This window comes from Oreochromis niloticus, linkage group LG12 (assembly GCF_001858045.2).
Source record: "Oreochromis niloticus isolate F11D_XX linkage group LG12, O_niloticus_UMD_NMBU, whole genome shotgun sequence".
Lineage (NCBI taxonomy): Eukaryota > Metazoa > Chordata > Actinopteri > Cichliformes > Cichlidae > Oreochromis > Oreochromis niloticus.
Genome location: NC_031977.2, coordinates 35,605,708 through 35,628,840, shown reverse-complemented (window position 1 = coordinate 35,628,840; position 23,133 = coordinate 35,605,708). Strand labels below are relative to the sequence as shown.

General features: G+C 41.2%; 1 protein-coding gene across 1 annotated transcript in view; it reads left to right on the top strand.

The window, feature by feature from the left end:
* The first annotated feature begins 2,182 nt into the window (after positions 1-2,182).
* smarca2 (SWI/SNF related BAF chromatin remodeling complex subunit ATPase 2) overlaps positions 2,183-23,133 on the top strand; it is a 63,537-nt gene continuing 42,586 nt past the window's right edge. The window contains exons 1-15 of the mRNA XM_003444549.5: positions 2,183-2,336; positions 4,946-5,209; positions 6,065-6,194; positions 6,511-6,915; positions 7,691-7,792; positions 9,525-9,777; positions 11,265-11,391; positions 12,001-12,174; positions 12,530-12,703; positions 13,647-13,817; positions 15,165-15,215; positions 16,408-16,538; positions 19,349-19,406; positions 19,566-19,663; positions 20,027-20,174. Coding sequence (XP_003444597.1) covers positions 4,976-5,209; positions 6,065-6,194; positions 6,511-6,915; positions 7,691-7,792; positions 9,525-9,777; positions 11,265-11,391; positions 12,001-12,174; positions 12,530-12,703; positions 13,647-13,817; positions 15,165-15,215; positions 16,408-16,538; positions 19,349-19,406; positions 19,566-19,663; positions 20,027-20,174 — 2,256 coding nt within the window. The 5' untranslated portion in view covers positions 2,183-2,336; positions 4,946-4,975. The remainder of the gene's footprint in view (positions 2,337-4,945; positions 5,210-6,064; positions 6,195-6,510; positions 6,916-7,690; positions 7,793-9,524; positions 9,778-11,264; positions 11,392-12,000; positions 12,175-12,529; positions 12,704-13,646; positions 13,818-15,164; positions 15,216-16,407; positions 16,539-19,348; positions 19,407-19,565; positions 19,664-20,026; positions 20,175-23,133) is intronic.

The window sequence follows — 23,133 nt, the reverse complement described above, 5'->3', positions numbered from 1 at the left end:
CTATTGTCAGACTTACTAAGTTGGTAAATGTAAATGTGTACTGTAGCACTCAATCACTCTGTATTTGGCGTGTTTGTTTAGAGCCCAGGCATGCAGTTCTTCACAGGTGCTTGTGTCAAAGCAGGAGGCCGGCTCACTGAGGCATCCGCTGGTCAGTGTCTCCATCTTGTGTTCACTTGACAAACTGCACAGAGGAGCACTTTCCCTAAGCTGCTTTAATGGTACCACAGCAACAGTGTGCAAACACTGTGGTGTCTAATGCAGTCAGACTGTGTACTGTGACTGACAGCTGACAGTGACATGATCTCTCATATATTGTGGAGTTTTAGAGAAAGTCCATAGAGGCAATGTTGTTGTGATTTGGCACTATGTAAAAAAAATGAACTGAAGGAGTTTTTTTTTAATAAACTACAAAAAGTAACTAACAACATAAAGAGTTCTATGAGATGAAATGTGCAACATCTGCATGTAGTTAGATTTGATTTAATCACTTAATTGATATATTTTAAAGAAGACGATGATTCAAGGAGAGGAGAGCTGTGCTGACTCAGTGCAGCAGTTTTGTCTGATTGTGGAAAGACAAAGACAGCGATGCAGGAAATATCACTGATCATATGTACAAGTGCCACGAGATGATGTATGCTGTGACGTTTAATCTCAGTTTAGGTTTAACAATGTCAACTTACTGTTTATTGGCTTTTATGCTTTTTATCCCTTTCCATATTTTTGCACTTTTAATATACTAGCTGCTCCTCACGGAACCCCCTAAAAGTGTGTAATTTGTTATTTGCTATCAGGAGATTTTTTTATGTTCTGTTGTATGAATTTAAATGATATCTGCATGAAAAGAGGTTGTTTGTTTATATCGTCATTAATGTAGATGTGTATTTATGGTTTTATGGAGGAACAATAGCCAAGTCTAAGACTGATAGCATCGTTTCATTAAATACAAGCAGCAAGAATACAAAGCAAAAAAACATAATCACACTGAAAAGGTACTGATGATACAGCAGGGAGGAGCCTCACCATGACATGGAGTGTTCAGCATAACATTTGCATATTTTTGTTGACCTATGAAATTGAATTACTTAAGATTATAATATGATTTGTTAGTATTAGTGGAATTAATGCTGTGCCCCCCTTCAGACACCCCTCTGCATCCCTTTCTTCACAATTAAACTATAATCTACTCACACTTATATAGTACCTTTCTAGTCTTACTGACCACTTTTAGACTACAAGTCAAATTCTAACCATATATTCATGTAGCACTTTATTCTATACAATTAAAGTACTTTATCTGCCTCACATCCATGCCCTGTTTTGAAGTTGGATTACCCAGAGGAATCCCACCAGGCACAGGGAGAACATGTGAAATCCACAGAGCCGGGATTTGAGCCAAGAACCTTCGTGCTGTGAAGGATGGTGACAGCGGTAACTACTCCATAACCATGCCATGTCACGGTCATATCAACTATCCACATGGTGATTTAATGAAGGACTCTTATTGGTATTTTACTGTGAAATACTGACAGTAAGAAAAAACTACTCATTTATTAGGATCCTTTCAGACAGTTTTCTTTAAAAGAGAATTGACTGACCCACCACTGGCCCAAAGCTCGCCATCCCACGGATGCTACGTTGGATCAGGCCTTCTGTCCATAAAGTTTGCTCTGCGTGCTTTTGAAGCTTCATGTATTAAATGTTAAATATGAATAAAAATTAAATTAAAACTTGAAACAATAAAAAAGTGAGCTTATATTTTCCTGCTGTAGTGAAATAGACTAAGAACATATAAAGGCATACATACGTTACATACATACATATTATACACACAGTGCAGTGCATATATGTGCAGTGTGTATAACTAATTGCTAATTACTCTGATGTTAAACACAATTATAAAAGCAAAGTATTATTTTTTAAGTATTCATTTCTAAAGGCAGGGAGAAGAGCACTGACAGATGCGCACGGACGCCTCTCACAGCATCAAATACGTTATTACAACACAAACCATGAACCGCGCGTTTGTAATAAACTTTTACATGAGCGGGATATTCGTCCAGGCTGCTGCTCTCAAAGTTCCAGCACTGGTTACAGAGCGGACACACGCCCAAAAACAACACGGCAAGAGTGACAGCGATTCAGCCTATCACCGTTTAAGGTAGGTGGGACTTCCGGTGACATTGACAAATCAGTAATGGCGACACAAGAACAACTTAAACATGTCAGCAAAACAACACCGAGGGGGAGTGAACTTATGGACAGCAGTCATATTTTGAAGAAATATTATAAAAATTTCATCTAATTATCTGCAATTTCAATCCAGCGAAAAGGTAAAACGACTAACGGTGGTTCGGTTTTGATGAATACTGAGGTGTAACTACTGTTAGGAACTGCTAACTGCCCAAACTTTCTGACACGGACGCAGTTCGCTGCATGGAAACCAGAGCCAGCTAACGGGCTATGCTAGCTGACGTTAGCAGATGGCTAAGTTACCCAACGATCGAGCAAAGTGGCAGCGAAAAACGGCCGAATTTAGGGCTTTTGTGAAACCACGTGTTTATAAACGCGATACACAAGTTAAATTATGCATCTTTAAATGTTAACGAGGTCATGTCAGGTGCTCGACTTTCATCTTAACTTTGATTTTGTCTGCATATCCGTTATGGCCACCAGTTTTTTGGGGAAGCCATGATCCAATCAGAGTGGGCTCTACAGTTGATCGAGCTAACGTTACTGTAACTGTACAGGGACGGTCGGAAAACAGTGCCGCTGGTCCTCCAACAGCGTTTATCTACGTGGCGCTGATTGTTATGCATGTTTTTTGTTTTTCTTATAGGTGTTTATGACATCGCTGTGTTTTCTAACGGTGCAGATACGTTTTGCAATCACTATGCAGCTCTATAAGTCAGTCATGCTACGGCTGTTGAGACCCTGGAAATTTCTGGCTCATAGTGACACTTGTAAGCAGAACATAACGTCAGACATATGTCAGCTTCTTCTTTCTATATGAAAGAATCCTTTTATGCAGCCTCGGGTTTTATTATTCTCTGTGCAGGAGAGCTTTGCCTTTAACCCTGTGCCCTCCTCAGATTTTGCACCTCTTTCCACACCTTCGTGGACAAAAATGTACACGCACAAAATCTGCCATAAAATCCTCATACAGCAATAATTTTTCCGCGTTTTCATAAATCACCAACTTTAACCTTTTTGAAAATGAGCAAGCGTTAAATGATTTTCAGAATTTTAACCCTTTAAATGCCGGTTTAAACATTGGAACTACTGCATTTTGTTTTTACCCCCCCCATACACACACATACACACACACACACACACACACACACACACACACACACACACACACAAGACGAATTATTTTCCGTATAATTGATAGAATTGGGGATACGGACATGTCAGACATCAGCAACAAGTCTGATTTGAATGGATTTTTTTTTTTGTGTGTGTAGTGCACATGTATAATCATAATCAGCATACTTTATTAATTCCTAGGGAAATTATGTGGGTTACAGTTGCTCCAGTACAGTAACATTAACAAAAAGACTAGACTATTTAACAATACAATATGTTAAGATATAATAAATAAGGAATAATACACACACAATCTGCCATAAAATCCTCATAAAGAAATATTTTTTTCTGTCTTTAATTTTTCATAAATCGCTTAATCAACTGGACTTTCTCTCAAAGCCACACATACATCACATATTCAAAGCCTGGGTATTTCGGTTCATATTTGTTCATATTTCACATGTTCTGTTGTGTTTTCAGTGTTGTTGCAGTTTGCATAATAAATGTTCCCATTGATGAATTAGATGTTGTTTCACACACACATCCATACAAATCACTCTTGGGGCTCCCTGGTGGTCACAGGAATCCATAATACAACTGGCAAAAATACAAGAACTTCATGCATTGGCCTACTGTGGGGAAATGGTTGAATATGGTGAAAAATGTCAAATATCACTGCTTTTCTTCCAAATAAAATGTTGACATTACAGAATGCATGGTTTTATACTGCGATGCAGAGAGATTAAAAAGTGTTGTTTCAGTGGAAGTGAATGAGGCATTTTTGTCCACGAAGGTGTCGAGAAGGATTATCAGGCACTACACAAAAAATAATAATAATGCAATCATGTTTATAATAATAATGCTGCTGATGTTTGACATGCCCAAGACTCTAATCACCACCAATGTCCTATTCCCATACTATTTATGATATGGAAAATATTTAGTTTATTCAATAAATACTTAATAATTCCAATGTTTAAACTGGTATTTAAAGGGTTAAAATCCTGAAAATAATTTAATGTTGAAATTTTGAAAAGGGCTCAAGTTGATCAAGAGGTTCAGAAAGGGTGCAAAATACATAAACAGGGTATGAATGACATGTAAAAGTAAAAGACACTAAATGTCATAAATTTGACTAAATAGAAGATTTCTTGCAAAAATGCATGCCATGAACCAGAACACAGCCAAAACGATCACCATATTAAAAATGCCCGAGGAACGAAAAAGGTTAAAAATGCAGCTTGCATTTCAATTAAAATGAGATTCTTTAGACATAATCTCTAGAAAACACGTGCATTTACACACTCAAAACATGTTATTATTATGTTTAGAGTTTAAAAGCATATGAAATGCTCCAGAAATAAAAGCTTCTACAAAGTATCACTACACCCAAGAAAAGAGTCATGCAATAAAGAGCAGCTTCTTAGGTTATCATAATCAGGTTTAACTGTCACACAGGTGTTGAACTAACTCAGTGGCTGTTTCCGACATTCTTTTATCACATATAAACATGATTGACGTTGTTCACAAACAACAGTTAACATATTAAAATCCATCTTCTGATGGTATGTGCCTCATCTTGTTTTCATGGAATTAAAATCACATCAGTCTTGTTCTCATTTTCCTCCTCTAGCTGTCTGGTACCTTCACAGGTATTCAGTAGATGTCCGGCCCCTCAGAGACATCAGGTGGTATGTCGCATCCTGGCCCTTCACCTGGGGCGGGTATGTCCCCAGGGCCCATCTTGGGCCCCAGCCCTGGACCAGATCCCTCACCGAGCTCTGTTCACAGCATGATGGGCCCCAGCCCTGGACCCGGAACACCCAATGCACCTCATGGCATGCAGGGCCAGGGACAAAGTGATTACTCTCAGGACAGCATGTATTCTATGCATAAGGTACAGTCTGCTACAAACTATGTCGTGATGTCATTACTGCCATTGAAGTAGATATTTATATCACTCTAATGGATTCAGTTTTTTTAACATTTCGCTTTGCTCACTAATAAACTGACCAAACTAAAACAAGGAAAGGAGGAAAAATTGGGAAGAAATGAAATATTTTATTTATCCATTTTAGTATCAAATAAATATATATTAGCTTAGTGAGGGTATACGGCATTTCTGCTGTCTGATAAATTGTTACAGACATAAATAGTAAGTGTGAATTTTTGCAGTACTTTTATAATCTTTTTATACTCTTGAGTTCATGCAGTGGACTTTTGTCGTGGTATTTTTAAAGATTTTGGCAGTTTCGCAGTAGAATTACTGATGTTACTTCTGCTTAGGCAGGCAGTCGCCCACTCTTCTGTTAGGAGCACATAGACTAAAAATGTATAGTTATTAATGTTAGAAATAAAGTATTGTATGTTGTGATGATTTCCCTGTTACAGAGAGTGAAATATTATTTGTTGTTTTATGTTTTTTATTATTATATGTATTCTGTTATTCTGGTTTCTTCTTTTTCTTCTGGTGTTGTCTTTAAATACTATTTTTTATAGCTTATTGATTATTTTAAATCAATTTGATCCTGTTCTATTCAATCCCAACTGTGGAACTAATAAAGGCTATCTTATCTTATCTTATCTTATCTTATCTTATCATCTTATCTTATCTTATTAATGGTTATTATTGATATGATTAGAACCATCAGTGTGCTAAATTAAATCTTAAACTGTCAGTGAGCTTTTCAAGGGCAGGACAGTATTTTTGTAGTTAATTTGTGTAGATCTTAAACATATTTTGTGTTTTCAGCCCATGGAGGGGATGAATGACAAGTCAATGGCAGAGGCAATGCACTTTGGTCACATGAAAGGTGTGGGGATGAGGTCTCTCCATAGTGGCATGGGGCCTCCACAGAGTCCTATGGACCAGCACAGCCAAGGTTTGAAAGTCCTTCAGCTCTCTAAGCAGCCTGTTTTATTAACTTAACCTCATCATCCACGTATGGTGTTAATGTTTCTCAGACATCTTCTAAATTTAAGAGTTAATATTAAACAAGGAGAAAACAGCAAGGAAATAAATAACCCAGCTTTGTATTTTCCTCTTTCTAGTGTGTTAATGATTAAATAACCTCTAAGACTCATTGGCTTTTGTTCTGATCCTGAGGGTGTGACCTCATTCTTCAAGGCTTTGATGTGTGGTTGTTTGTTTTTGTTTTTTTAATACTAACAATGAAACCTCCTTTCTGTCCACTTAAGGGTACATGTCTCCCCACCCATCCCCAATGGGAGTCCATGAGCACGCTTCAAGTCCCATGTCAGGAGGCGGAGGTGGACCTACACCTCCACACATGCCACCTGCCCAGTCAGGCCCTATGATGTCAATGGATCCCCAAGGAGGCATGTCCAGCATGTCCAACATGGGCCAGCAGGTGAGGGGGTCGTCTGCTTTTAGTCCAGTACAGCTGCAGCAGCTCAGAGCTCAGATTCTGGCCTACAAGATTCTGGGTCGTGGGCAGCCACTACCGGAAAACCTTCAGCTGGCTGTTCAAGGTAAAAGGAGCCTACCCACAATGCAACAGCAGCAGCAGCAGCAGCAGCCACAACAACAGCCACAGCCGCAGCCGCAGGCACCAAGTGCCAGTCCTTACAGCAGGCCTCCAGGTAAGATACAGATTTATGTTAGTACAAACATTTTGTGGGTTTCTTTGTTGTGAAAGTCTGTGAACATTAACAAGTAAAGATAAAGAAGAATGTGAGACTGTAGTGTAGAAAGATGCCTCAGTCAAAATGAAATTAATCTAAATCTAAATTGTTTAGTTTTGGGGGATTTCTTTGCTATCAATAAAGCGACTAAAAAGCTTGAAATTGTAATTGAGCCCAGATTGAAACATTCATATATAACCTGTTTTATCTGACCGAGAACAGAGATTTGTTTAGTTAATGTTGTATTCACAGAAAAGAGGCGTGAAATAATTTTCCTTTACAGTTTAAAATTGTAATAGACCTCACTTAGACTACAGAGACCGGTTTTTGAGAAACGGTGGGGACCCATGCTGCCTTTCTTAATACAGTGAAGAGCGCCACCTAGTTTTGGGAGCTCTCTTTCTCGGCGCACACACACACACACACACACACACACACACACATATTTATGGATGGCACAGGGAACAGGGAGAACGGAGGACTGCCTTATATGAGGCCAAAGAGTGCTTATTTTCTTTTGTATGTATGTATGCTTGCTTTCTTTAACATGCTGTTGCTGGACATCTGTTGCTGCCCTGTGTAGTTTTGATGCGAGCGAATGCTTGTACATGTGGGCACAGTTGTATGGAGGAAGTGTGGGATGTATCACTGCTGATTAAAAATAAATACAAATTGAGTTAAAAAAAAAATTGTACATACTGTTTAACTATGAAATCTGTTATTGTGTTGAAAGGTATGCCAATGGCACCTATGGGGGGTCCCCAGTCGAGTCCCTGCCCAGCCCCGGCCATGCAAGTACACAATCAAAGCACAGGACCCAAGCCTTGGACTGATGGTAAGTTTGGCTGGTGTATGTGGTAAACCTGGGCTCTGTGATTGGACCGATAACACAGGGATCTGCATGTGGCTTCACAGTCAGTCCCACTTTTCATTCTGCCCAGTCTAATCCAACGTGCAGTGCCCAACAGATTTTTCTGAATGACTCATTTTTCTGTCAAATGGCTTAAAGCAGGTAGATCCCCTAACGCTACGTCCACACTAGCCCGGATAAATTTGAAAACGGCGTTTTCGTCTGAAAGCGCTCCGCGTCCACACTAGCGTTTTCAGTCGTTCTCACAGAGTTGTGCGTCCACGTTAAAACGGCCAAAAACGCTTACGTTCCAGTACCGCGCATGCGTGAAACGCAAGCCGATTCGACCTGCCTCATTTCTGTCTGCCGTTTATTTACTTTCCGGCTCTTTGAAACGTCGCGGCAAAATGTCGAGGAAAAGCACCGAGTTTTTTAAATGGACTAACAATGAGGTGGAGTTGTTGCTGCGAGTAACACAAAAGTACAAAGTTGCAAAAGCGAGTGAGAGTTAAAGAATTTGAAGAAAAGCTATCTGGAGCATGTACAGACTGATATTAACCTTTAATAGGCTGTCAAAGCTGAGCGCAAACAAAACAGCTGCTGTGTAATGCCCTCCGCTCATTTAGTTTAATTGGTCACATGACTGTATCACATGACTAAAATGTGTCATCGTTTTCGAAAAGGCTCCGGGTTCGCTGTCCACACTGCGATGTGAAAACTGCGTTTTCAAATGTATCAGCTTTGGGGAGCGTTTTCAAAACGCTGCGTTTTCCTTGACTGGAAATGCCGTCTCAGTGTGGACGGGAGGCCAAAACGGGGAAAAAGATGTGTTTATAAAACGAAAACGTATTAGTGTGGACATGGCCTAAAACTTCATTACAGCAGGTAAAGGTGAAGAGAATAATGGTGCATTAGTACTGAAAGAAAATATGACAAGAAGATGAGATATTCAGAATTAATAGTAACACAGTCATAAATTAAAACAGATACAGAACAAAAAAAATGTCATCTTCCCTGTAGTCAGTTTAAAATTGAACAAATAGAGAAATGAATCTGTCAGAAACATGAGAAGCTCAGAGCGATCTTTCTGACAGCTGATTGGTCCCAGGTGAGGTTTAGAGTGAGGACACGCTTTCCTCTGTCATGAGCTCTGGGTTGTGTTGGTCAGTTAACCTTGTATGAGAAACAGAAAAATTGACCTCCTGAAGCCAAAGGGGAAAAAATCCATAATGATGTGTGTAAGTTCAGGTTGTCTGTAAACACACAGGTGCATTTACTGAACTGAGAAAACCCTGGTTAATCTGCGTGTGCGATAATTTGGTATTTAGAAACAATTCCCAGTGTAGACATCTTTACTGACAGTATTTTTGCCTGACGTATCCGGTTCATCCCTTTAGGGTCATCACAGTGGATCCATCTCACCCTCCTTTCCTCTGCACCCTCTTCTCTCACACCGATGATCTGCTCGTCCTCTCTAACTACATCTGTAAACTTTTTCTTTGGCCTGAAAACTTTCTTGTGTCTTTAAAATTCTTTGTCCAGCCTATTTACTCTCTCTCCTCTGTAGATGTTCAGACCATGTCATCTCCAAAGACCCAGGCTGAGCTGTCCCTCTGATGTGCTCATTTCTAAATTACTTCCACCGACATCTTTGTAGCAGGTCACTCACATCTTGTAAACCTTCCTTTTCACTCTTGCCTCTGTCTTTGCTCTCCAGGCCAGTGTCCTGAAAATCAAACCATTGCACAGAAGCAGCTCACTCCTGTTGCTAGTGGTCGCCCATCTCCTGCACCACCTCAGGCCTCTGCTGTGCCAGCTGGGCCCATGCCAGGCAGTTCGGGGACCCCTCAGCCTCCTGGGCAGCAGGGGTCCGTAATGCTCCCGATACAGCACAAGCAGAACCGCATCACGCCTATCCAGAAGCCCCAGGGCTTGGACCCAGTGGGAATCCTGCAGGAGAGAGAATACAGGTAGACACATTGACGTATTCATCAGTGGTCTCACAATAGTGCATGCAAAAACTTCACATCTACACAACTCATCACATTAAAGAATGAACTGTGTGTTTGAAATCAGTGGCAAAGGAAAGTTTGAAGATTAATTTATGTGTTGAGGTCAAACTGCTGCACATAACAAACTGCATTGTTCTGCATACATTCTTTTCACCTGAAATGAATTTAAGTCACATATCCAAAAATTGACTGTGACATGAAGACTTGCGAGCAGAGTCTGCGAGCGTTTGACGAGGGTTAAGGTTCCAAGCTTTACCCGTATGAATATGATAATGTGAGAAACACTTTGTGGTGGAGCCCCTATGGCCTTTCTTAAAGGTGTCTCGCATGCTCAATCACAACTCACTGTTATCCCCGCAGGCTGTGTATTTTTCTAAAAACAAAGATTGCCGAAGGAGACGTCGGGAAGTCTCCACAGACCTTAATCTTGCTTTGGCCCTAAGGCTTGTTTTTCTCTCCATAAAGTTGATGTTGTTTTGATGATCTCTTCTTCACTTCTACACTTGACCGAGCTGCGTTGGTTTAGACGTGATTAGAGAGACTTGTCCTTAGTCCACCTTGTTTGTCCAGTGAATACATTATGAAATACTGTGCCTCTCACAGTGTTGTGGAACAGCGCTGCATTATTGGTTGTGTTATGTAGTAATACGTTATAAATATACTCCTGAGGCTGTTGAATAATCAAAACAACTTTAGATCTTATTGATTGAATGCAGTTTCCCTCAGAAAGCTACCTGATGATACTACTAAATAAGTAAACAGCTCACAGTGTAGCTGCACCATGGATGTGTGAAGAGGACCAGAACTTGCACTGCAGACAACCCACCACCCAGAGATACAGGGGAAAAAACTTTCAGTAAGACTATGCAAAACTTGCAGGTTTTATGGTTTAGTTGGACCCAGAGTGTCACCAATCATCTGTGTTAACATGCACCAAAGAAGCTAAAGAAACACTTGGAAACTAGACCTTAAGCCTGAAAGATGCTTATTGAGCAAACAGTCAGTATGCACCTGAGGCAATGAGACCATGTGTTGGTGGAGGCAGGCTATATACAGTTCTAATGAAGGTGCTAGGTTCAGATGTTCCAGATGTGCTATGAAAAGTGCTTACATTTAAAAAAAATCAGCAACAGTTCAGTTAACATGGAGGATTCTTTCTGCAGATATGAATACAGGCGCGCCTTAGCGTTTTGATCGCACTTGTGTTGTGATGGAAGAAATCTTTACCAGGATTAAAATGTGTCCATCTGAATATTAGATAATATGAATCACATTCTGTGGCCTTAACAGCTGACAGGTCTCACGTCAAATGGATATATCACCATCGTCCAAATTTCCAATGATGTAAATACCTGACAGCATGTGGTGGACAAATGCCTCAATAAAACACTGTATGTATGTCCAGTGTACTGCAGTTTACCAAATGTCTCCGTAATGTCTCTCAGGCTGCAGGCTCGGATTGCACATCGAATCCAGGAACTGGAAAGTCTGCCAGGCTCGCTGCCTCCGGACCTCAGGACTAAAGCCACAGTGGAGCTCAAGGCTCTGCGTCTGCTCAACTTCCAGCGACAGGTATGCGACAGCTGCAGCGTTTCATGTTTCACGTGACTGCATCAATGTAAATGCATAACTGCAGCGGCTCGTAGTCGAGAGGAAAGGGTTCACTTTTGTTATCACTGGAAGTTCATCGGATCACCTGCCGTGTGAGTGTGTGCGGCGCTTTTATCGATAAATCCACACTGGGCTCGTTTGCTGCTCAGGTATTCTTAGAACGGAGATGTCATTTCTACTGAGTTATGTTAAAGGTACATGCACATACAGAGTTTGGAGTTCTTACCCTCAGTCAACAAAAGACATTCATCCATGTAAAGATACATTTGTTTGGCTGGGTTTTATTGTGGTTTTGGTTTATCAACAGTTTCAGAATTCTTAATTTCTCTTATGCAGTCGTGCTTTCTAATGAAGTGGACCAGCCCTGTTTTTAAAGGAAGCTCATTCAATCATGCAAAAGTTTAAATAAAGTCAAATTGTTCATTTTAAGCCATTTGATAATACAATAGTGCCTCAAGCTGCAGTTTATGCACTATTTTCAACTCATGTACTCAATGTGTACTTTATAGATACAGGTTAGATTAGATCACTTTAGAGTTTGATGTTTTGACCCGTCGATGAATATCCCAGCTGAGGCAGGACGTCGTGGCCTGTATGAGACGAGACACGACCCTGGAGACGGCCCTCAACTCAAAGGCTTACCGGCGTAGTAAGCGGCAGACGCTGAGGGAGGCACGCATGACCGAGAAGCTGGAGAAGCAGCAGAAGCTCGAGCAGGAAAAGAAGCGCAGGCAGAAACATCAGGTGAGTCACACCAGAGTCCATGTAACAACCCACAGAGGTGGGGTTGGAAACAGCACTTATTATATCATTTGTTTCTATCTTATTGTTGTTCTTGTAAAAACTGCAGTACCATGGAAATCATAAAAAGTATTCATGACAATTTTTGGTTAAAAAAACAAAACTCTACCATCTCATTTCCTGCAGTCAAAACAAATACAACAAAAGCAATCAGAAAACTGTCAACAGTGCGACGGCATCCAGCAGGTCCTCTGTGTGAAAGCTGATGACAAGCTGACAGGAAGGAAAACTCATGTGGTGTCAGGGTTGTGTCTGCAGTGACGAGAACAGAAACAAAAACTTGTGACTTGTTTTTCAGGAATATCTCAACAGCATCCTCCAACATGCCAAGGACTTCAAAGAGTATCACCGCTCAGTGTCCGGTAAGATGCAGAAGCTCACCAGAGCCATCGCCACCTGGCACACCAACACGGAGCGTGAGCAGAAGAAGGAGACGGAGAGAATCGAGAAGGAGAGGATGAGGAGACTCATGGTGAGGAGCGCCAAACCAAGATAAATCTTTTTGGAAGTCATGTGTTTTAATAAATGCTCAAAGCAAAAGTTACGGATATACAGGCTGATTATTGACTATACTGGCTACAAGCATATCACAGCTTATGGTAAACGTGTTTGTTGCCAGCAAATAAAGGATCTGGGCCTTCCTAAAGCCTGCTGAGCTTGGACCAGCCTGCTGGTGCTGTTCTTATGATGCCAGTTGTTGCCACTGAGCTCGGTGTTGGCTTGACACACTTAGACATCTGTCTAAATGTTGCTCTCTGCATCTGTATAAGAAATGCCCCCAAATGCACAAAGCAGACCAAAACTGAACCTTTAAGAATGAGTATGTAGTTTGGGTGATGGTCTCAGTGAGAAGCAGGATGTGACTGTCCACACGTTTTCCGCTGCTCTCATTCTTCTCTGGTGTCTGATTTCATTCCGACTCATTAAATCAGAGCTGGAGTTTGTCAGCTGAATAATAGCACATGATACAAACGTCCACAGTGTCGTGCTGCGACTCTGCGTTCCTGTTTCGCACTTCTCAGCCCCCCACTCGGCTGCCAGCGCTGTTAGTGCTGCTGAGCCCTCATTACATGCATGACTGAAGAGAAGAGACACTGTAAAAGTATCTTATGATACAGACAGTAGAGGACTTTGAGACAGTTCACAGCTAGGGGCACTGGTGTGCAAATACACGATTTAGCCGTTTAGAGTCTATTTATTAGTTTTTTAAATTATTATTAAAAGCACGTTTTGTACAGGAGCTATTTGTAGTCATAATAATAATTAAAGATCCTAAAGGTTAAACTGGTGTGGAGTTTATTTGTAATTCTGTCCTGTTATTATAATGGGTCATTTACACTTTATTCTCAAACTGATTTTCAAATACCGTTAAAGCAGCTCTCGTCTTTAATTTGATGTCACTTTGGCTCATCCAGGCAGAAGACGAGGAAGGGTACCGAAAACTAATCGATCAAAAGAAAGACAAGCGTCTGGCCTACTTGCTGCAGCAGACGGATGAATATGTGGCCAACCTCACCACCCTGGTGTATGAACACAAAGCTGCTCAGGCTGCCAAGGAGAAGAAGAGGAGACGGAAGAGAAAGAAGGTAGGAGGACGAAGGTCAAGTGTTTGCTCTGTGCAGCACTCAACTTCAGACAAACATAAACACAATAAAGTGGCTGTTGCTGGATATGTGGGCTGCTCTGGGATCAGCACTGTCATTTAAACATGACATGAATTAGTCATATTCAGTTCAGGGCAGTTTGTTTGCTCTTCTCTGAGAGTTCTCAAATGCTCCTGAGTAAATTATTTCACTACAACTACACTCACTGACCACTTTGTTAAGTACACCAGTTCAACTGTGCATTAATGCTCATGTTGCAGTAACTCAGTGTGTCCGGCCACGCAGGCCAAGACAACCTGCTGAAGTTCAAACTGAGAGTTAGCTCAGGGTCAAGGACAAATGGGGATTTAAGTGCCGTTGAATGTGGCGTGGTGGTTGGTATTTCAGAAACTGCTGATCTGCTGATTTTCCCAGAGAATGTTCTGGAAAAGAAAAAATATCCAGTGAGCAGCAGTTCTCTGGGTGAATGCCTTGTCGATGCCAGAGGTCAGAGGTGGATGGCCTGACTGCTTCAGGCTGATAGGACAGAAACAGTAAGACAAATAACCACTCACTGCATACAAGGTATGCAGAAGAGCATCTCTGAATGGGCGACATGTCAAACCTCCACCGCAGCACAAGACCACTCGTGTAAGCTAAGAACAGGAAATTACAGCTCACAGGATGAACAACAGCAGATTGGATAAATGTTACCTGGCCCGATGAGTTTTGATTTCTGCTCTGATATTCAGACTGTAGGGTCCGAATTTGCAGTAAACATTTTGAAACCATCCTCCCTATGAACGAGTCAGGCTCATTCATAAAAAAAACCCCCACACCCTACCTATTGTGGCTGACCACGTCCATCCCTTTGTGATAACGGTGTACCCGTCTTCTGAATCTGCTTCCAGCAGGATAACGTGTTACAGTAGTTTCTTGAACATGAAGAGTTCACCTTATTCAGTCATTCTACACAGTAACCAGAGTCATGGATGTGCAGCAGCTCTGTGATGCTGTCACACACAGTATGGACCAAACTCTGTGAGGACTGTTTCCTGCTCCTTGTTGAATTAAGCAGTTCAGAGGGCAAAAAGGGGATCCATCCTAGTACCAGCAATGTGTACCTAATAAAGTGTCATGTGAGTGTACAATAGGTAAACTCAGAGCACCTCAGTTCCCATTCCCTTTAACAGGCTCATGGTAAAAACAACACACCTATTATTATTGTTATTGTTGTTATTATTATTATTATTATTATTATTATTATCAGTGTTTTGAATATCCAGCTTTGATATGAGTCAGTGTTTTGAAGAAAATGCCCTCTGATTGGTTGATGTGTTATTTATGTAGAAGGTGGATGGCGATGGTGAAGGCACGAGCGCAATTGGACCTGATGGAGAGGTGAGTTACTGTTCATGTTAAATGTAAAAAAATATGTTTTTATTTGATGTGCAGGTAACCTCGAGTTTACTGAACGCCACCTTATTGTTTAACATGATTGACACTCTGCAGCTTACCTGCTCAGGACTGAACTGCAGACAGAGTTGGTGCTGAGACGTGACAGCAGTGGACATTTTTTGTGGAGACTAAAAGCAACAATAAAATCACATGAATTCTGCACTTATGTTCAACAGGTGGACACAAACATGAATGAGTGACAGTCGTACTGATGGATGTGTAAATAATCAGCTGTCGAAAATCAGTTACTGCTGTTTCAAAGAGTTCTTCAGGGTTCACATCCCCCCCGATGGAGACAGATGTTCGCTTTTTGTCCTCTGAATAGGTTTAACTTTCAAAAATTAGTAACACTGATAATTATTCCTCTCATGCATTTGCTGAGTCTTTTATTGCAACTGCTACAAAATCCAACCTACTCTGACAGAAAAAAGAAATAAATAAGGAGCAGAACAAACAAACAGTAATTATCCATTGAGAGGCAGACTGCACCCTGGGCGATTGTACAACAGAGGCATGTTGTAAACAGGCCTCCGAAAGCAAAAAGACGTCTGTGCTGTTTGTTTGTTTGCAGTCGTAACTTTCCACACTTTTTAATCATGTTCCTCACCTCTGTGTGCTCCAGGAGCTCAGGCTGAACTTTGATGGCAGGTTTGGAAGAAGCTCTCATTGATGTCGTAGCGGTTGTTTACCTCTAAAGGGATCTTTGGAGGTCTGAAAGTTTGGTTCATGTTGCGTTTTATTAGCCTAATTTTTTTCCAGTGAAAATAATTTATAAATTAATTAATAAACAAAAGCTTTTGAATTGCCTGTATAATTTTATGTTTTATAGGTTTTGTTTAATTGGGATTATGGAAGTAATAAAAAGTGTTTTATATTCATTATATGCAGTCGTAAAAGCAGCAGAAGCTCAGGTTACATCAGCGGTGGCTGATGAAAGTGAAGCTTTGTGGTTTGTGGCTCTCATTTCTAAATGGATTTGAAGATCTATATCAGACTTTGATCAATATCAAAGTCCGCCGCTCATCTTAAAAACTTAACAGCTCATATCTTTTCAAAAAAGTTAAAAGACTAAAGTTTGAACATGAGTTCAGATTTGTTTATGCATGTTGCTTCTTGTGTTTCCTTTGTCCTGTAGCCAATGGATGAAAGCAGCCAGATGAGTGAGCTGCCTGTCAAAGTGATTCAGACTGAGACCGGGAAAGTTTTGCAGGGAACTGAGGCCCCAAAATCCAGCCAACTGGAGGCTTGGCTCGAGATGAACCCCGGGTGAGTTGCATAGCACTGTTGTCGGCTTCTGATCTCTTTGAAATGAAACTGTTTGACACTCCAAGATTGTGCTGGTGGCAGTCTTTGTGTGTTGGGCCACGGTGGCTCGTAATGCTCACACAGACTGCATTTTGTAACGCCAAGAACAAAATTTATCAAAATCAATTCCAGGAAAATTCTTTCAAGTCAAGTTTCAAGAATTAAGCGTTGCTATTTTTTGCAGTGTTCATTTGCAAAGTGGGAGAGAAAAGAACGGCACTGCCGTAGACTCTTTTTACCCCATCAGCCATAAACGGCCGCAGGGCGGGCGTCATGCACACCAAGGTTTGTGAACGCGATGACTCGAGAACGAAGCAACATAGGAATTTCAGATGGATGCCATGGGTGTATCTGCGAAAAAGCTTGGATCTTAGTGATCTTGGCCTCGAGGTCAGAGGTCAAGTTTTCTGAAAACCTTGTGCGTCCAGTAACTTGAGAAGGAAGTCACCTCGGATTTTGAAGTTGATACCAGTCTTGGCATCCTTGATAGAATTCATGCGTTTTTATGTAGCTGGTTTCTCGGTGGAGCAATGTTGAGGCCAAAAGTATTAGCCCCCAGGAATTTTGGAACATTTTCCTAAACTTCTGCCCAATGTTTACAGCATTGATGAAACTTGATATAATCAAACATTCACCAGTGCCATTTAGTAGATTTTGGTACATTTTGTAATACAAAATACATTTTTAGGCTTGCTTTATATCAAATATAATAAAAAATGGGGTGGTCAAAAATATTAGCCCTATGTGAATGTTTGCTTTCAAAACACTGAGAGTAATTAACCAATCAGCTTTGAAACCACATCTGTGCGGTCAATTGGCTTCCTAACAACATTCAATCAGCATAAAAAGGGTCCAAGGAACAGGGCACACATGAGAGGAGCTACTGTTACTGACCATGCCAAAGACAAAGGAAATAATTCTGGAGCTCAGAAAAAAGATAGCAGAGGCTCATGATAAGGGGCAAGGCTACATTGCCATTTTCCAAGCAATTCACAGTGTCTAGAACTGCTGTATGTTGCATCATTGCCAAGTACAAGGAGACAAATTCTGTAAGAAGCAAACCTGGTCGTGGCTGTAAGCACAATATTTCAAGAACTCTGGAGAGGAAAATAGTCACAGATGTCAGCAAGGAGCCCCGGACATCTGCCAAGACGATTGTTACTGACCTGGCCTCTTCTGGAGTTGATGTTTCAAGGAACACAGTTGTGACGGCTCTTCATCGTGGTGGACTTCAGGGGCATCGTCCCAGAAGAACCCCTCTACTCAAAGAGCGGCACATCACAGCCCGACTGAGGTTTGCCCATGAACATTTGAAAGGTAAGGCTGAGTTCTGGACGTCTGTGCTGTGATCTGATGAGAATAAACTGGAACTGTTTCAGCACATGGTTGTTGCTTATGTTTGGTGAAGAAAGGCACAGGCCTTCAACCCCAGGAACACAGTTGGGAACATCATGCTGTGAGGCTGTTTTCCAGGGAGCCTTGTTTGGTTGCATGGCATCATGAAAAAAGAAATTATGTTGACATTTTGAAGGAGAATATCTGCTCATAGTCTAAGCTTAGGTCGTCGCTGGGTCTTCCAAAAAGACAATGACCCAAAGCATACATCAAAATTAGTCCAACAGTTCCTCAAGGATACCAAAACCAAGATCCTGGAGTGGACCGCACAGACCTCAATCCTATTGAGAATCTGTGGCGAGTGCTCAAAGTGAATGTCCATGCTGGGAAAGCATTCAATTTGGACCAGCTAGAACAATTTGCAATAGAGGAATGGGCCAAAATCCCCCAGGAGGCCTGTGCCAACCTAGTAAAGAGCTGCTCTAAGAGATTGTTGTCAGTTGTGGCTCAGAAAGTGTACAGTATTGACTATTAATGGTCTCATTTTTGCCCTTTCTTGTTTCAACTTGGTGTATCAATAAAATATCCTAATTAAACTTAGTGGAAACAGATACACTATACAAAACAAAGACTTGTTAATGGTCATTTTCACACTTAAATCAAGAGTGTTCTCTAATTTCACAACGGGAGCTAATAATTTTGGCCTTGACTGTAGCTATTCCACCTGACACTGCGGTCCATGAAAACACATCAAACTACACTCGCTGTGTTCCCTCTGGTCTTCATCAGCACACAGAACTTGTCCATGTTATCATTAAAATACCCGTCGTTTTCTCCGTAGCACCTCCAGGATTGCAGGTGTCGCTCTGTGCAGCAGAACCGTGAGCACGATCAGGTGGAAAACATTCGTCATTGCCAAGAACACCAAGAGGAGAAAATCCAATTTGACTTTACACGACTCTAAAACAAAAAGCAGCAGTTTCTTCTTCAGTTAAATTATACTGAGCAAGGAAAATCATTAAAATAAAAAAACACAAATCAAAAACAGCATGGCCTGCTGCAACAGGCAGACAGTTAACAAGGCAGAACAATTACTTAATTAATAACATTAGCTAAAATGTTTTAGATTTTTAAATAATATTTAATAAAACTAGGAAACGTAGTGAGTTTTGAAATTCTCCTTCCACACTCTGATGATATTAATATTCTGAATATCAATATCCCCGAATCAGCACATCTCCTTCATATTTAAACATGTTTATAGTGTGAATCTTTTACTTGCTCTGTTTATTTATTTATTAATAAACTCTTTTCACTGTCTGGAGAGTTGTTGCTCGTTAGGAGATAAATTCTGCTGAAGGTCGTCATTATGTTTCTGTGACGGGCACAGATGTTTTAATGAGGCTTTGTTTTGCTGTTGCTTCTTTTGAAAACAGGTATGAAGTGGCCCCGCGGTCAGACAGCGAGGAGAGCGGCTCAGAGTTTGAAGAGGAGGTAGATTTTCTCATTAATAAACTTTAAATTGCACAAACTCCACCAGGGGGCACTGTACACTTTATTATCCACATCAAAGTTGCTTCTTTGTTCCACCTGTGCTGGTGCTATTTTATTAAGCACCCTCACAGTCATGTGTTATCAATTTTACCCTATAAGGAGGAAGAGGAGGCGTCCAAAGGAGAGACAGAGGAGAAGAAGATAATCGATCCCAACGGAGATGAAGTCACTGAGGGAGCTGCCAAGAACATCATCGAGTATTGTATTTCCTTCTATCATCTCCCATTTACTCAGCAGGTGTTGCATCAGCTGGAAAGAAACATCAGTTCACACACGCTGGAAGTTGAGCGTAGAGTGAAAGAGTTAAAACATTAAAAATTAAAAACGTGTTTGAGACTCCTGATTGTCCCTGCAGGAGCCTCGCAAATAAACAAACCTCTGGCCGTCTTTGTACTGAACATGGAGGATGAGGAGCTCAGGCACTTATTAGTCTGCGCTCCCGGGGTCAGGCATCAGTTAGGCGCCATTAAATTCAATTTGAAAGTTGGTTCAGTTTGAGTTAGGATACTTTCAAATGCTCTCTCCCTGTCCCTCTCTCAAATGATCAAACACACGTTCAGGTCAGCCAAGCAGGATGTGGATGATGAGTACAGTGTTCCTACTGGCCAAACCAGCTCCCAGTCTTACTACGGCGTGGCCCACGCTGTCATTGAGAGGGTGGAGAAGCAGTCGTCACTGTTGATCAATGGGATGCTCAAACAGTACCAGGTACACACACACGTATACAACATGTCTGCTTTTGTAGAAGCTGGCTACTCCTCCCTGTGCCTGAATCTACCAGAGGTCTCTTCCTGTTAACAGGGAGTTCCTTTTTTTCCACCATTGCCAGGAGCTCCTCACAGGGCATCAGTGGATTGTTGAGTTTTTCACTCTATTATTGTATCTTTGAGGTAACTTTTTTGGTCCAAGAAATCCAATAACATGACAAGAATTTAATAAATTAATCAAGCAATTGTACATTGGTCACATTTGCAAATAGACTGAGAGAACATATAGAAACACTTGTTGTGAAGCTTCTGCTCTTTTCCATCTTTGTGCCAAACAGTGTGTCAGATGTTTCCTTTACCCTTGGCTGGTCTAAAATGTCGTTCTTGCCTTTAACTGGTTTGACCTCATTTGTAAGCGCTACCACTGGAACTTTGGCGTAAGTGAGCAGGGTTTCCTAACTGTTCTTGGACAGCCTGTCCTGATTCTGGCTGAACAGTGTGGCCCAGTGCTGCCACCAGCAGACACATCTAATTTGTCTTGAATGCCCTTGTGAGGACTTGAGGTTCAGTTCAGTTCTACTGAGACTGTGAAAAACATCTAAAGTGTCCAGCTGGAGCAACAGATTAAGGTGTAGAAAGTCTAATGAGATGGCAGAGCGCTGCACAGAGATTTGCAGCGTCATGCAAAGATATCAACTCTTTCAGCAGCTATTTTATCTTCCATCAACAACTATGTGCGAAACAGACATAATGTGGATTTCAGGTTAGAGAGCAATCCACCAGGAATGTCTGATTGCATGTGGTTGAAATTGGAACTTCTTTCTAAATGAAAGTTGAGTCAGATTGTACCCAGTCTCAGCAGACCGGCTCCTTTCAAATCAGCGAGAACTGATTTGCAGAGCTAAACCTTGTCTAAATGTAGCCTAATGAGCATGTTCACATGAAGCCACTCTCGCCTTTACACTCTCATCTCCCAGCCTGTCTCTAAGGTGATATGGTGCACATCCATGGGGCATTTTTAAACACACATGGGATCCACCCGAGCATGTGATGTGTGATTTGAGAGGCATTAGATAAAGTCATGCAAACACTGAGCTTGCATGGGCAGTCAGCAACTTGATTGCAAGCTGAAATCAATATGGCAGCTTGTTTGAGACCAAAACTAGTGCGGCAAAATGTATTTATGACAACATGCTAGCAATGAAATATGCCATGCAGGTGCTGAATGTGTTTTCATTTTAGATTAAAAAAGTCCATTCTGGGTGCTTTCAGTAGTTTCCTGGTTACATAGACAATGAATGGGAGCAAACGTTGGCTGATCTGCAAAGAAGACCAACTTTGTATAAGGAACATTTTAGAAACTGTAAAGTTCTCGTACAAGTTGCAAACATTGGACCACATTGGCATCCGAGCTATTTGAAAAATTAAATTAAAAGCTTTGGACTCCCCTTTAGACACACCCCTACATGCTGTAGCTCTCACTGCAACTGAGAAGGACCGCTGCTGTCAGCTTTAAGCAGAGTTTACACGACAGCTGAAGTAACAGACTGTCTGCATACAAACAGCTTTAGCTTTAATTAGATCTTCATTCTCCAGCTTTGTGCTTGTCTCAAACAAAGGGTCAATGGATGACAGCGTGTTCAACAAGTAGTTTGATAAATGACTTCTTTTGGCTGTTCACCCACAGAGGTTTTGATTGTGACTACAGTGACACGCGCTGGCGTTCCTTTATCTCTCCCTGGTATTTGGACTTGATGGACTGCATCATTACTGTGTGTGTGTGTGTGTGTGTGTGTGTGTGTGTGTGTGTGTGTGTGTGCACCATAAATCACAACATCAAAGTCTTTTCATCATTTTTTTGGTCAAGAAAACAGAATCTTGTCATGCTTTATGCTCTCATATATTCTTCTAAATGCATTTTGCAGTCCATGCACGTCTATTTTTGTTGTAAATGTGAGTGAAACAGTCAAGCTGTCGAGTCTTGCAGTGCCAGCGCCAACTTCCTGCTGTGCTTTCAGTGCCACCAGTAACAGCTTCGTAATCATCAAACGCTACCTTTAGTATGAAAACAGGCTACAGATGGCAAGAAAAAGTTAATATAAATGAGTCTGATTTCATTTGATAAATGCGATGAATCCACACCTCAAATGTTAGATACTTTTTATATTATAAGTTACTTAAGTTACTAAGTTTAGTTCAGACCTGTAGGAGACTGGTCTGAACTAAACTTAGTAACTTGATCGGGAAACTAAGCACCAAATTAGGTGATAGTTAAAATAACAGCTCGAGCCTTAAATGTATTTATGTTCTTCAGTGCAGGTAAATTAGCCTCTGCTCTCTGTGACGATGTCCTAGTATATTTACTGAGGGCGTTGCCACGCCTCTGGACATGGAAACAAATCGGTTTCAGGTTTTCTGAATATTCCCCAGTCTGTGGGCAAGGAGCTGTTGACTGTCACAAGTCTTCAGTCATAGATAGAGGCTTTGTAAGCAAACACATCTCCTGTTAGGCACATGAATGCATCTTAGTCAAGCCTGTCTGCCTGTAGCGATACAGACACCCTCATCTCGTCTTCAGCTGCAGCGTACATGACTGTGAGAGATATATTGGCAGAGATCTGGAACTGGCAGCTGGGTACAGCTAGCATTTGTTTTCTATCCAATCACGGTGCAGTCATCCTGTTTGTCTGATTTATGGTGTGCCAAATTTAAAATGAGATATGGTGCGCTGCTTGGGGGAAATTGGAGATCCATTAATCGGATCAAATGTCTGCAGTATCAATATATATATAGCAAACCTAAATTCACAGAGACTATGCATTCAGTTGGGAATACATTAGCTCTGGAATTAGCTCTGCTGGCAGACATGCATGCATTGAAGTATTGTGCAGTTTATTGGTCACCTTTTCTGTTGCCACTGTCCTCCTGACCTTTCCTCAGACTCTCGTTCGCTGATTGTT